A 14,597-nucleotide genomic window follows, 5' to 3' on the forward strand; every position below is an offset into this window, starting at 1 on the left:
CAAAGCAGGACCAGCCCAGAGCATTGGGAGCATTTTCAAAGAGGAGTTCAGTGCTGGCAGCCTGGTCTGAGCCCTTCCCAGTGTTTCTAAGCAATCTGATGTAACATTCTTATGCCCATCATTTAAATACATAAATACTTCTCTAACAAAAGACTTTGGGGTGTGCAGCCAGCAGCGACACACTGAAATGTTGGTGGAGTTCTTTGGGAGACACAAAGTCAAAACCTGACAGGTGGTTAAAATCTGAGTTCTCTGGGAGACACAAAGTCAAAACCTGACAGGTGGTTAAAATCTGAGTTCTCTGGGAGACACAAAGTCAAAACCTGACAGGTGGTTAAAATCTGAGTTCTTTGGGAGACACAAAGTCAAAACCTGACAGGTGGTTAAAATCTGCCTTGCTGCAAGCAAAAACCCCCCAGGCTGGCTGTGCTGGGCTCAGGGGCTGCCTGCAGCATGGGCAGGACCTGTCTCAGCTGGATGAGCAGGGATGAGCAGCCCAGGGTCACTGAGGTGTGCCTGGTGCCCCGTGGAGGCTGTGCCTGGCAATCTCTGGTGCACACCTGTGGGACAAAGCCATGAGAACCATCAGGGTGCTCCCTGAGGAAAGGATGCTCACACCTGCACCTTCCACTTGGTCTGTCAGAGAGAGGTCACCACATCCCGAAGTCTTCATGTTTGCCCAATTTTTATGTGCCTGGATCACTTTTGGGTCAAGCCGGTGTGTGTGTGTGCTTGAAGGAGGTTTTCCTGTGAGGCCTTACAGCAGATATTCCTTGGGCTCAGGCTTCAGCAGCCTGCAGACAGCTGGACCAGCTCTGCTCTCAAAGGCTGCTCCCCAAAACTCCACAGTCAGCGCTCCTGCTGCCCAGGGCAGTCCTGTCAGCTCATTTCCACACTCCACCTTCTCTCACAGCCCTTCCTCTCATCTGGCTCACTCCAAAGGCATTCCCTGCTGCCTCTTCCCTGCTTCCATCTTGCCTGGCAGATTTGTGCTCCTCCTGCTCCAAGTGGCTTCAAGACACTTGAGGAATCTTCCTGACTCACCAGACTTTTATTTGAGAAAAATAAAACAACACATTTCTACTATATACAGACCTTGTCAAGTAAATAGAGAATCCTGGGGTTTCTCTGAATATGAGCTAAGCTTGGGTGACTTTCTTTGGCTTTCATTTCTGTTCTTCTCAAGAGCTCCACGCATCCCTTTCCCCAGTGTTGGGAAGCTCCATCCTGGGTAGCAACTCAGCTGCACGGAGCTCCAAAGAGGCGAGTCTTGCGCTAAATAAAGCCTGTGGTCCATCTGCATTCCCTGTGGTCCATCTGCACTCCCAGCCCAGGGAGGGCTCTAGAGCACTCTGCCCATACAAGTCTCGGTGGGGAAGGCCGTGCTTTCCATGCTGCTCCAGCCCTGCAGCTAGGACTTGCTGTCGGCCACTAGCACCAGGCTGAGGGACAGGTCCCAGAGGGTGGCGTTGGAGCTGGTCCACAGCGCGATGCTGCTCTGCTCAAACAGGTAGAGCACCGTGGTGAGGTTCACTGTGCTCTCGCTGCCCTGCACGATCTGCTCCCACAGGATGCTGCTGCTGCCCTGCAGGGTCAGGTTCAGCCAGTTCTCCTCCTTCTCCAGGATGACGGTGCTCCTGAGGGACAGCAGGTAGAGGCCGTCACAAGGGACGAGGACGGAGCCGTTCCGGATCTGGATGGGCCCCGATTCCGCTGAGAGGTTCACGGCTGCTCCCCTGGTGGTCCTGCCTGCAAGGCAAGGAGGCAGAGGTGATGCCCTGGGCACAAATGGCTGCTAGGAAATGGGCTGGTTTATGTGAAAAAGGCGTATTTTATAATTGGCTTTTTGCAAATATCAAGATGAATATTATACGTGTTGTGTTAGAGAGTGATGCTGTATTAATTCTCTTAAGTAGTGTGTTAAATACAGTTTTAGGTTATAACAAAATGTTAAAACAGAAACTATACTAAGGAAGATACTTTTTCTAAAGAAAGGACTCCCACCAAGATAGCAGCCACAGGACACCTGAATCTTGCAAAGAGAATTTATTGCTCCATTATCAGGAGAAATGAACTTCTTCCCACCTCGCTTGGGCAGGATGACACCATCAGGATTATGAGGAAGAAGCTGACACTGCCCAGACAGAATCCTGTGTTTGAATGGAATTGATGCATCATGGATGAGGTGTATGAATATGCCACAGGCTGTTGTTTTTAAGGGTTAATCCTCTGTTAACGTGGGTCCTTTTCTGGGCTTATTTTGCCCAGATAGAGGTACCCAGACTGTCCTTAACTCTTTGCTCTTATTGTCTCATATTGTCTTAATCCAAATTGTCCAAAGTTTTATTACTCTTTTTTTACTATTAAACTTTTAAAAATTTTAAAAACAAGTGATTGGCGTTTTTCACAGTTTACACCTCCTGACTGCAGGGAAGATTGAAAAATATATATTAAAAAAAAAAAAAGGGGAGAGTAAAATAGAGAACAGGGCAGATCAATGTGAGAAATGGATTTGTAGAGAATTCTCAAAGCCTAACAAGAGACTCACATAGAGTACATCTGCAAACAAAGTCTGAAATAAAAAATACTAACATAGAAATACCATAGAATAAGACAAACATTGTTGAGAAAGAAATAGAACTAGAAACAAGTTTCAAAAGATAGCCTTCCAAATAAGACTAAATGCTTTAGAGAAATAAAACAATGAAAAATACATTGTAGTAAAACCGGCAAAGAGTAATTTTAGATTATTAACTTTAAAGCATTTACAATATAGTGTAACAAAAACTAATAAACCAAGAAACATGTAATATATTGTAATTAAGAAATAATTAGGTTTTAATTATAATAACAGAAATTATAACGTCTGTATTGTCTCATCCTTCACATAAGACTAAAAATAAAATAAAAGTTTTTAAAACACCTCTCAGTTACTCCATCTCTAAGTCAAAAAAAAGCTTAATCCAACAGACCAGAGTTAAAATATTATCTACCATGGCCAGACATCATCCACCATGGAAATTTACAGCTGACCACTCTTGACCAAGCTGTGCCTTTTGGCACATGGTTTATGTGGATCGCTCCTCCAAATTTTTATTTATGCACAATTTACTTACTCTGTGTCTTAGAATACAGAAAAATACAGCAAGTAAAGCATCACTGTGAGTTTAAAAATAACAGGTTCATAAAAAGAACAGGAAAGTTAAGACAGTAAATAAGATGAGGAAAAGGCACCCAGAGCTGGATGACAAAAAGTGCTTTTTGTTGAGATGCTGGTAACATAAGCCTTTGTCTTAGGGTTTGTTGTGGGTTTTTGTTCTTTTGTTTGTTTTTTTTTTTTTTCCTAGAAGACAAGAGGAAAGAGCAGCAAAGAGACAGAAGCAGAAGGAACTAATTAGTACCGAGCAGAAAAAGGAGAAATTAAACAGGAGCTTGTCAATGAAGGTTTTCGGGTGGAACGGAGCGCCGCGGTTCCCAGGCTCTGTGCTGCAGCCCTGTTCTCTCAGCACAGCAGCTGGAACCCCTGGGGCACCCAGGGGCTCTGCAGGCAGGGAGCACAGCCCCTCTGGGCTGGGGACAAACTTCCAAAGCTTTTCCTCCAAAGGACATGAGTTTCTATTAGGTCGGGCTCCCTGCTGCCTCGCGCTTTTAACTGAAAGCGAAACCGTCGATAATATTTTCAGTATTATTTAAAAAGTTTTACTGATTGGCTTTATCTCTGAGGCGTGACCCCAGACAAAGCTCCAGCGTAGCTGGCACGCAGAGCAGCACATCTGATATGGTGTGTGCTCTCACCCACTCCTCCTGAGGAAATCATTTACATTTTTCATAAATCAGGAAACCATTGACTTGCTTTAGAAAAACCCAAGAGCATGCCGCGTGCATTCAGCAAATTGTCAGAAATTACTTTCTTGTTCATTCACAGAGTGAAAGGGTGGTCTGGGAGGCAGGTGAGGGCTGCAGGGATCCATGCAGACTTCCAGCTTTTGTTGTCCTGCTCTGGGAAAACCCAACTGTTTGATTTTGTCCCCTTGCAGCACTGGGGCGGGCTTGGCCCCTCTCCCCTGACAGCTCTCAGAGAAGCAGCCAGCACCGTGGCACCTGAGAGCCATTTGGGTATTTTGGGGGCCACGGGATGCCAGGGAGGTCCTGTGGGGATCCCTCCCAGTGTGCCGGGGATGTGGGTGCTGCACTGGGACCACCGAGGCTCCCCCAGGGTCCCCCCAACACCCACCTGAGTATCGGATGTGGGTCCACAGCGCTTTGTCACTCTGGGGCTGGAAAACAGAGCAGAAGAATCCTCGTTAGGGCACCGGGTGGCACCTCCCCGCTGCTGCTGCTGCTGCTGCTGCCCTTTCATTGCCCTGCCAGGAGCCTTCAGTCCCTGCAGGGGCAGAGCAGCGCCAAGGGCACAGAGCTGCTGCCAGCCAGCCCCCATGGGCTCGGGCTATGGCATTCACATGGAATATTAGTTCATTATTATGGAATACTAGTTCATTATTGTAGGCTGCTACTGCATTGTTATGGAATATTAGTTCATTATTATGGAATACTAGTTCATTATTGTAGGCTGTTACTTCATTGTTATGGAATATTAGTTCATTATTGCAGAATATTATTTCATTATTATAGAATATTAGTTCATTCTTATGGAATATAATTTCATTATTATAGAATAATTTTCCATTATTATGGAATATTAGTTCATCATTATGGAATATTAGTTCATTATTACGGAATACTAGTTCATGATTATAGAATATTAGTTCGTTCTTATGGAATCCTTTTTCAATATTATATAATTTTCATTATTATAGAATAGCATTTCATTATTATGGAATATAATTTCATTATTATAGAATAATTTTCCATTATTATGGAATATTAGTTCATTATTATACAATATTAGTTCATTATTACAGAATACTAGTTCATTAATATAGAATATTAGTTCGTTCTTATGGAATACTATTTCAATATTATATAATTTTTAGTTCATTATTATAGAATAATTTTTCATTATTATGGAATATCCTTTCATTATTATAGAATAATTTTCCATTATTATGGAATATTATTTCATTATTATACAATATTAGTCCACTATTATGGAATACTAATTCATTATTATAGAATAGCATTTCATTCTTATGGAATATAATTTCATTATTATAGAATAATTTTCCATTATTATGGAACACTCGTTCATTATTATACAATATTAGTTCATTATTACAGAATACTAGTTCATTATTATAGAATATTAGATCATTCTTATGGAATATTATTTCAATATTATATAATTTTTATTTCATTACTATAGAACAATTTTCATTATTATGGAATATCCTTTCATTATTATAGAATAATTTGCCATTATTATGGAATATTAGTTCATTATTATACAATATTAGTTCATTATTACAGAATACTAGTTCATTATTATAGAATATTAGTTCGGTCTTATGGAATACTATTTCAATATTATATAATTTTTATTTAATTATTATAGAATAGCATTTCATTATTATGGAATATCATTTCATTATTATAGAATAATTTTCCATTATCATGGAATATTAGTTCATTATTATGGAATACTAGTTCATTATTATAGAATATTAGATCATTCTTATGGAATACTATTTCAATATTATATAATTTTTATTTCATTACTATAGAACAATTTTCATTATTATGGAATATAATTTCGTTATTATAGAATAATTTGCCATTATTATGGAATATTAGTTCATTATTATACAATATTAGTTCATTATTACAGAATACTAGTTCATTATTATACAATTTTAGTTCATTCGTATGGAATACTATTTCAATATTATATAATTTTTAGTTCATTATTATAGAGTAGCATTTCATTATTATGGAATATCATTTCATTATTATAGAATAATTTTCCATTATTATGGAATATTAGTTCATTATTATACAATATTAGTTCATGATTACGGAATACTAGTTCATTATTATAGAATATTAGTTCGTTCTTATGGAATCCTTTTTCAATATTATATAATTTTCAGTTCATTATTATAGAATAGCATTTCATTATTATGGAATATCGTTTCATTATTATGGAATAATTTTCCATTATTATGGAATATTAGTTCATTATTATACAATATTAGTTCATTTTTACGTAATGCTAGCTCATTATTATAGAATATTAGTTCGGTCTTATGGAATACTATTTCAATATTATATAATTTTTAGTTCATTATTATAGAATAAGTTTTCATTCTTATGGAATATAATTTCATTATTATAGAATAATTTTCCATTATTATGGAATATTAGTTCATTATTATGGAATATTAGTTCATTATTACGGAATACTAGTTCATTATTATAGAATATTAGTTCGTTCTTATGGAATCCTTTTTCAATATTATATAATTTTCAGTTCATTATTATAGAACAGCATTTCATTAATATGAAATATAATTTCATTATTATAGAATAATTTTCCATTATTATGGAATATTAGTACATTATTATACAATATTAGTTCATTATTACGGAATACTAGTTCATTAATATAGAATATTAGTTCGTTCTTATGGAATACTATTTCAATATTATATAATTTTTATTTAATTATTATAGAATAGCATTTCATTATTATGGAATATCATGTCATTATTATAGAATAATTTTCCAATATTATGGAATATTAGTTCATTATTATACAATATTATTTCATTATTACAGAATACTAGTTCATTATTATAGAATATTAGTTCATTCTTATGGAATACTAGTTCATTATTATAGAATACTATTTCATTATTATATAATTTTATTTCATTATTATAGAATATTTGTTCAGTATTATGGAATACTATTTCGATATTATATAATTTTATTTCATTATTATGGAATATTAGTTCATTATTATGGAATAGTATTTCATTATTATATAATTTTATTTCATTATTATGGAATATTATTTCTTTATTATAGAATACTATTTCATTATTATATAATTTTATTACATTATAATATATTGTAACATATTATTATTGTTATTATTATTATTATTATTATTATTATTATTATTATTATTATTATTATTATTATTATTATTATTATTTAATAAAAGAGCAAGCAGCAAGGAAAACATAAAAGATATTTCTCTACCCATCCTAAAATACCCTAATCCCAAAAAAACCCCACTACTTTTAACCTTCATCCATTAAAAAAACTTCCAAAACTTTAAAATAAATTAAAATCTACAAATATATGAAGTAAATAATAATATAACTTATCACAAAATAAAAACCGTAAAATTAAATTTTAAAAATAAATAAATTATATAAAATATAAAATAGATAAATTCTATAAAAATAAATGTAAAAATTAAAATAAATTAATAAATTATAGCTTAATTATTTTTAATTTTACAAATTTTTTATAAACTAATTATTCGTAAATTTTAACACATTACTGAATTAATTATTAATATATTAATGAATATTAAAATAAATATTAAAATAAATAAAGGACAAAATTAAAAATTTAAACATTATCTAATATCTCCTTCTTATTCTTCATCTACTCAATTTTTACAATATTAAAACCACAAAATAGTTAATTTTAAAAACCACAAAGAAATATTACATACATAAGCAAAATATAATTATTAATAAAAATTAGAATACATTCTAAAAATAAATTAAACAAAATAACTTTAAAAAACCTTATATCTCTATAAGGTTTTTATACATTTTATACATTTTTATACTTTCAATACATTCTCTTGATACACTAAATCTAAAATATAAACAACATACAAAACTTCTAATAAAAAAAAAAAAAACAAAAAATTCAAAAACCCAAACATGCCATGCATCTCTCATTCCTAACACAAAACTTTATAAAAATCTTCCCACTAAAAAAAAAAAAAATAAAATCCATCAGGACCTTGGGGTGCAGAGTCCAGGACTGGGTACAGGAATGTGCCCTTTTTTAACAGAGTGACAAAACTGTCCTTTGTCCCCCTAGAAAGGAAATAAGCCTAAAAGTTTATTTCCTCAATTAGGTGAAAAGATACCTCATAGGACTTGGAGGGCTTCACTTCAAACTTAAGGATAGTAAATTGAATAGGAGCCAAAAAAATCTTGCTTGAGCAAAATAGAAAAAGAAGAGAATGAAGAAACTTTTGTGAGGTGTTTCAGCAGGGGCAAGGACCTCTTGCACCTGGCTCAGTTTTTCTCTGTGAAGAGTTTTGTTATTTTGCCTTTTATTGAAAACCTGTTTGTTTCCAACACTGCCACAGGAGCCATGCTGCTGATTTGATGCCTTCTGAGGTAGCTGAGCTATCTTGGGTGTGAAACTGATCTCCAAGAGCTCATGGGACCCCTGTTCCAGGTGGGTCTGCCTTTGGGGCTCGGTGCACTTTGGCTCAGGCCCTTACTGGATCTGTGGGTCCCTCAGAGGCTCTTCAGTGCCCTGGGATGGGTTTAAAATGGACCGGAGCACCTCTGCTATGTGAAAGAGTTGGGGTTGTTCAGTGTGGAGAAGGAAAAGCTTTAGGGAGAGCCCAAAGCATCTTGGAGAACATAAAGGGGCTACAAGAGAGTTGGAGAGAGAATGTGACAAGGGCTTGGAGTGATGATGGTTTTAAAATGACAGAGGGCAGGTTTAGGTTAGGTATTAGGAGGAAATTCTCCCTAATTTTGGTGGTGAGGCATTGGTGAGGGTGCCCAGAGAAGCTGTGGATGCTCCATCCCTGGAGGTGTCCAAGGCCAGGTTGGAAGGGACTTGGGGCACCCTGTGACAGTGGCAGGTGTCCCTCTCTGCTTATGGCAGAGGGTTGGAAAGACATTATCTTCATGGTGCCTTCCAGCCTAAATCATTCTGTGACCCTGTGATTTGTATTTTATGAATGTAACAGAGAAAGTGAATGCAAATATAGAAGTGTGTATCTTACTGCTCAGACATGCAAAACACCAAGTTTGTGCATTGCATTTTTAAATCTGAACTTGGCATCTCGAACTTGTCTCTCATCATAACCACAGGAGGCCCAAATCTGCAGTCTCTACACAACCACAAATCTTCAGCCTTTGGCCTGATTAAAGGGTGAATCTTGGGCTCTGTGCTCTGTGATCTTCTCCTTACCCGTGCCAAAGGCTCCCTAAGGGAGAAGGTGTGATGTGAGATGGGGATGGGGCTGGATTTGGGCTTGGTGGCGCAGGGAGAAGGTGGGGATGGGGCTGGCTTCAATGGATTTGAGCTCAGTGTCACAGGGGAAGGTGGGGACTGGGCTGGCTTCAATGGATTTGAGCTCAGTGTCACAGGGGGAAGGTGGGGACTGGGCTGCCTTCCATTAATTTGGGCTCAATGCCACAAAGGGAAGCTGTGCCCATGAGATGGGGATTGGGCTGGCTTCCCTGGATTCGGGCTCGGTGGCACAGGGGGACAGGGAAAGTGCAGGGTGTGAGCACAGAGTGTGCACAGAGTGTGAGCAGGGTGTGAGCAGGGTGTGAGCACAGGGTGTGTGCAGGGTGTGAGCACAGAGTGTGCACAGAGTGTGAGCACAGGGTGTGAGCACAGAGTGTGTGTGGAGGGTGTGAGCACAGAGTGTGCACAGAGTGTGAGCACAGGGTGTGAGCACAGGGTGTAAGCACAGGGTGTGTGCAGAGTGTGAGCACAGAGTGTGCACAGAGTGTGAGCAGGGTGTGAGCAGGGTGTGAGCACAGGGTGTGTGCAGGGTGTGAGCACAGAGTGTGCACAGAGTGTGAGCACAGGGTGTGAGCACAGAGTGTGTGAGCACAGGGTGTGTGCAGAGTGTGAGCACAGAGTGCGTGTGCAGGGTGTGAGCACAGAGTGTGTGTGCAGGGTGTGAGCACAGAGTGTGAGCACAGGGTGTGAGCACAGAGTGTGCACAGTGTGAGCACAGGGTGTGTGCAGGGTGTGAGCACAGAGTGTGCACAGGGTGTGAGCACGGTGTGAGCACAGAGTGTGTGTGCAGAGTGTGAGCACGGGGTGTGTGCAGGGTGTGAGCACAGGGTGTAAGCACAGTGTGCAGGGTGTGAGCACAGAGTGTGAGCACAGAGTGTGTGTGCAGGGTGTGAGCAGGGTGTGAGCACAGAGTGTGAGCACAGAGTGTGAGCACAGATTCCCGGCACGGTGTGAGCACAGGGTGTGTGCAGGGTGTGAGCGCAGAGTGTGTGTGCAGGGTGTGAGCACACAGCGTGAGCACAGAGTGTGAGCACAGATTCCCTGCACGGTGTGAGCACAGGGTGTGAGCACAGAGTGTGAGCACAGAGTGTGTGCAGGGTGTGAGCAGGGTGTGAGCACAGAGTGTGTTGCAGGGTGTGAGCACAGGGTGTGTGCAGGGTGTGTGCAGGGTGTGTGCAGGGTGTGAGCACAGGGTGTGTGCAGGGTGTGAGCACACAGCGTGAGCACAGTGTGAGCACAGATTCCCTGCACGGTGTGAGCACGAGGTGTGAGCAGGGTGTGAGCACAGAGTGTGAGCACAGAGTGTGAGCACAGAGTGTGTGTGCAGGGTGTGAGCACAGAGGGTGTGTGCAGGGTGTGAGCAGGGTGTGAGCACAGAGTGTGAGCACAGATTCCCTGCACGGTGTGAGCACAGAGTGTGAGCACAGAGTGTGTGTGCAGGGTGTGAGCACAGAGGGTGTGAGCAGGGTGTGAGCACAGAGTGTGAGCACAGATTCCCGGCACGGTGTGAGCGCACAATGTGAGCGCAGCCTCTCCGCAGGCTGGGGGCAGGCGGGGGGAGGCTGCGGGGCTCGGAGCGCTCAGTGCCGGGCTGAGCAGGAGCCGGAGCTGGCAAAGCTGCTCTGGCACCCTCTAGTGCTGCCTCGGCCGCTGCTCCGTGCCCGCGGGGCTGCGGCCGCTGGCACACGCAAGATTCATGGCCCGTGAGTGGCTGGAGCTGCCTCCCTTGGCATCACCGTCCCTTCCCGCTGCCCCCGCTCCGGTCTCTCGCCTGATCTCCCTCCTAAATGCACAAGCATTTCTCTCCTGCCTCACACAGCCGGGATTTCCAGGTAGTTTCTCAACAAGGCAGGAGCAAAGCCCTGAGCACATGTCTGGGGTCACGCAAGGTCTGCCACCATCTGTGTGATCTGGCCATTGATGGACAGGGTGTAGCCAACAAAGACAAACTTGTTGCATTTATAACAATACCGACCCCATTGGCACTAAAGCAAATTGCCTGTTTTATGTATCTCTTGCAGTTACTGTGTGCTCTCAGAGCTCTGTGCCTACTGGTAAATCCTGCTGAGGACACCACGTACTGGTGGCACTGTTATTGACCTCTGTTTCTCCACTCTGCCTTCGCAGGGCATGAGGAAATGTGCCAGGAGGGCTGAGGACACGGAGCTGCTTCTTCCTGAGAGCCTCAGGTTCCCCCTGTGCCATTTACACACACCACAGACCCTCCCTGCCTGCTCTGGATCCCCAAACAGGGACTCTGCTGGCTGGGACACTGTCCAGGGCCATCCCACCTGGCACCAGCTTCAGGAATAAGCACAAACCTCAGGGGCTGGCTGAGGGCTGTGTCACACGTGGAGGTGTCCCACGGGTGGCAGGTGACACTGCCCTGGAAGTGGGGCTGCACCTTCTCCTCGCCACGATCAGGGATTTCACCTCCCAAGCGAGAGGAAAGCTGTGGCAAGAGAAGGCAATTCCAGCAGATGCAAAAGCAGATTATCAGCGACCTTTTTATTAACTTCCTCATTTGGAAATCTCAGCTGGGGTTTGTTCTCCTAGCAGCACCATGACAGAAATGAGATCACTGTCCCTTTTTGCTAAGCACAGTCCAGGCTGCAGATGCTGCCTGTGCTGAGGATGGGCCATGACATTATTCAGGCTCTGTTTTCACAGAACAGCCCAGGAGGGATTTTTTTAATAGCTGTGTTTCCACAAGGGCTATGGAAAGGAATCAAATACAGCGTCTCTGTGAAAAAACACAGTAATTCCCTTGTAAATAAAGTTAGCATTGCCCTCTGCACCTTGGAGGGCAGGGAGAGCCCCTCATTCACCCCATGGGCAGCGCCCCAAGCCTGCCTCTCTCACACTGCTGTGCCTTAATTTCACAAATATCCCTAAACTGCCCCAAAAGCCCAGTCAGATCCAAGCTGCTGCCCCTCCAGGAGATATTTGTGTGGCCAGTTCATGGTTATCCAGCTGAGCCCTGTGGCTGCACTGCAGTGAAATCTCCCCATGTGCCGCTCCTGCACGGAGCAGGGCTCTCCAAACAGGACACCAGGCTTGTCTGGAAAAACAACACAAATAATAGTCCTAACCCTGTGGTTAGCAAGTGTTTCAAACTGAAAAGGTCCTTTGGGGATTCTCAGGACCTGGATTTCTCATCTGTTGCCATTGCTGCTGCTGGAGCCCCTGTTTCAGTTATTTCTGTGGAGGAAGAGAAGCTCCAGAATGTTCTGTGTCCCCTGGGCTGCTGCTGCTCCCTTGGGCTTGCAAGGCTCCCAGGCAGCAATGCCAGGCCCTGCTCCCTTCCTCTGGAGCATTTTTACAGAGGAGCCAGAGGCTGGGAGATGCTCAGAGTGTGAGCTGGGAGAGGTTCCTGCACCCTGAGCACTGGGATTGTGTGCCCTCCTCTGCTGCCTTGCAGTGCAATCCCCTCTCCCAAGGCACGGCAAGGAGCAGAGGGCTGACCTGAATGACAAGTGTTATCTTTCAGTGTTATCTGGGTGGTTGTTGTGCAGTTTAATCGCCCCGGTGAGCCTCGGGGCAGTGGCAGCTGTGCAGAGCACAGGGTTTCATTGAGCAGCATGAGGAGCAGGAGGCCATGGGTACGTGCCTGCCTTCCTTCTGCGCCCAGCCTGGGTGGGAGGAGAGCAGGAACTGGGCTAAAACAAAGCACAGCAAGCTTTAAAGTGGTGCAGAGCTCCTGGAGAAGGAGTGGGAGGAGAAATTGCAGCTCTGAAGCAGCAGTGAGGGGTTGTTGACAACCCAGCAGCCTGCGAGCACGTGAGAGAGGCAAACCAACCCATCTTTGCTCAGCTTGTGTGGAGCACTGCGAGCCCCGAGCACTTGTGGCATTTGTCCTGCTTGCTCAGGTGCTTTGGGCACACAGAAGTCTCCCTGCACACCCCAGCCCTGCTCAGGCAGGCACAGAAGGAGCTGCTGCTCCCGACCCAGGCTGAGAGCACCCAAAGGTGTCAGGAGGTCCTGCTAGAGCTGTCCCAAGGGTGACTTGCTTTCTCACACATCTTCTTGCCTTTTAGCACACTCTGCAAGTTCAGGAGGGGTTTATGAGCACACTGGGTTGTTATTCACACACTCAGTCTCATTCAGTTAAATGGAAATATGCACAAGTCACTGCAGAGAGGGGCAAGAGTGGGAGGGAGTGAGACCTCTCTCCCCAGGGGCAGTGTAAAAAGCATTCTTGGAACAGTCACTCTGCTGGAAACTTGGGCCCAAACCCTGCACTGGACAACACTGAATGTCATTTTGAAGGCAGGCAATTGAAATAAAAATAAAATAAATCTTAAAAAAATATACTATCATACAGAAGGGATTAAAAACTTGAATAGGGATAGGGATAAACTGAAAAGCTTTTTCTTTTCTTAAAAAAAAAAAATAAAATAAAATAAGCCTATGGAAAGCTTTGGGCAACACTGAATGTCATTTTGAAGGCAGGCAATTGAAATAAAAATAAAATACAATTTAAAAAATATACTATCACACAGAAGGGATTAAGAAGGGATAGGGATAGGGATGAACTTAGAAGGTTTTTCCTTTTCTTAAAACAAAAAAGAAGATAAGCCTATGGAAAGCCTTTGAAGGCAGCAGGCAGAGGCTGGGGCTGAGCTCTTACCTTGGAGGGCCGCAGGAAATGCACTCCCAGGTAGACGAGGCAGGCGAGCAGCAGAACCCACTGAGCCAGGGCAGAGATGAGGTGCAGGGAGCTCCTGGCCTGCCCTCCCTGCCAGAGCCTCCCCTCCTGCTCTGCTGCCTCCCTCGGCTGCTCCAGCTGCTGCCCCGGCTCAGCGTCCGTCTGTCCGTCCATGCCAGCCCCCCCTTCCATCCCAGGGCCTGGCTGGGAGCAGGGCTGGGAGGGAGCTCCCGTCCCAGAGCAGAGATGAAGTGAAGGCAGAGCCTTCAGGAGATTGCTTTATGCGCACAGAAGCAGGCGGGGGAACTTCTTTGTGACTAATCTAAATTTCCCCTTCCTTCCTTTCTTTCTTTCTTTCTTTTCTTTATTTTTTTAAATTTTTTTTTTTTTTTTTTTTTTTTTTTTTTTTGGTTTTCTGTGTGAATGTGGGGGCTGGTTTATTGCATCCCAGTTCAGTTTTGAGTAAGGAGAGGTGTTTATGTCTTTCATAGCCTCAACTGTGGATGTGTTGATATGTGTTCTTTCCAATAATAACGAAGAGTTGGGTGGACAGTGCTTGTCTTCTCTCAGTCTTTTTTGAGTAAAACCTCTCACCTCTCTGCTCACCCTCAGGTAGAGTTTACAGGGCTGGCTCTCTCCTTTCTAGCATCCTGTATTGCTCCTGAAATCTCTTTTCTGTAAAGAAGCAATGATTAGGGAAGGATGTGGGACAGGTGGAGAGCATGAGGGATTGGAGAGAAAA

The 14,597-nt window shown here is 42.6% G+C and overlaps 1 protein-coding gene across 1 annotated transcript; it reads right to left on the minus strand.

The window, feature by feature from the left end:
- Positions 1-1,411: 1,411 nt before the first annotated feature.
- On the minus strand, positions 1,412-14,029 carry LOC134422822 (tumor necrosis factor ligand superfamily member 4-like). Its single transcript, XM_063165196.1, has 3 exons — positions 13,838-14,029; positions 4,235-4,277; positions 1,412-1,749 (listed from the first exon to the last, which is right to left on the minus strand). Exons 1-3 carry the CDS (start codon positions 14,027-14,029, stop codon positions 1,412-1,414), a joined length of 573 nt encoding a protein of 190 aa, XP_063021266.1.
- Positions 14,030-14,597: the final 568 nt, after the last annotated feature.

Source organism: Melospiza melodia, chromosome 11 (assembly GCF_035770615.1).
Source record: "Melospiza melodia melodia isolate bMelMel2 chromosome 11, bMelMel2.pri, whole genome shotgun sequence".
NCBI classification, from domain to species: Eukaryota; Metazoa; Chordata; class Aves; order Passeriformes; family Passerellidae; genus Melospiza; species Melospiza melodia.

Excerpts from the sequence above, each read along its gene's own strand:
- LOC134422822 (XM_063165196.1), bottom strand. The coding sequence starts at position 14,029 with ATGGACGGACAGACGGACGCTGAGCCGGGGCAGCAGCTGGAGCAGCCG. Across the intron at positions 4,278-13,837 it reads ATTTCCTGCGGCCCTCCAAG|CCCCAGAGTGACAAAGCGCT; the intron begins GTAAGAGCTCAG and ends TCTGTTTTCCAG. Across the intron at positions 1,750-4,234 it reads GACCCACATCCGATACTCAG|GCAGGACCACCAGGGGAGCA; the intron begins GTGGGTGTTGGG and ends CTTGCCTTGCAG.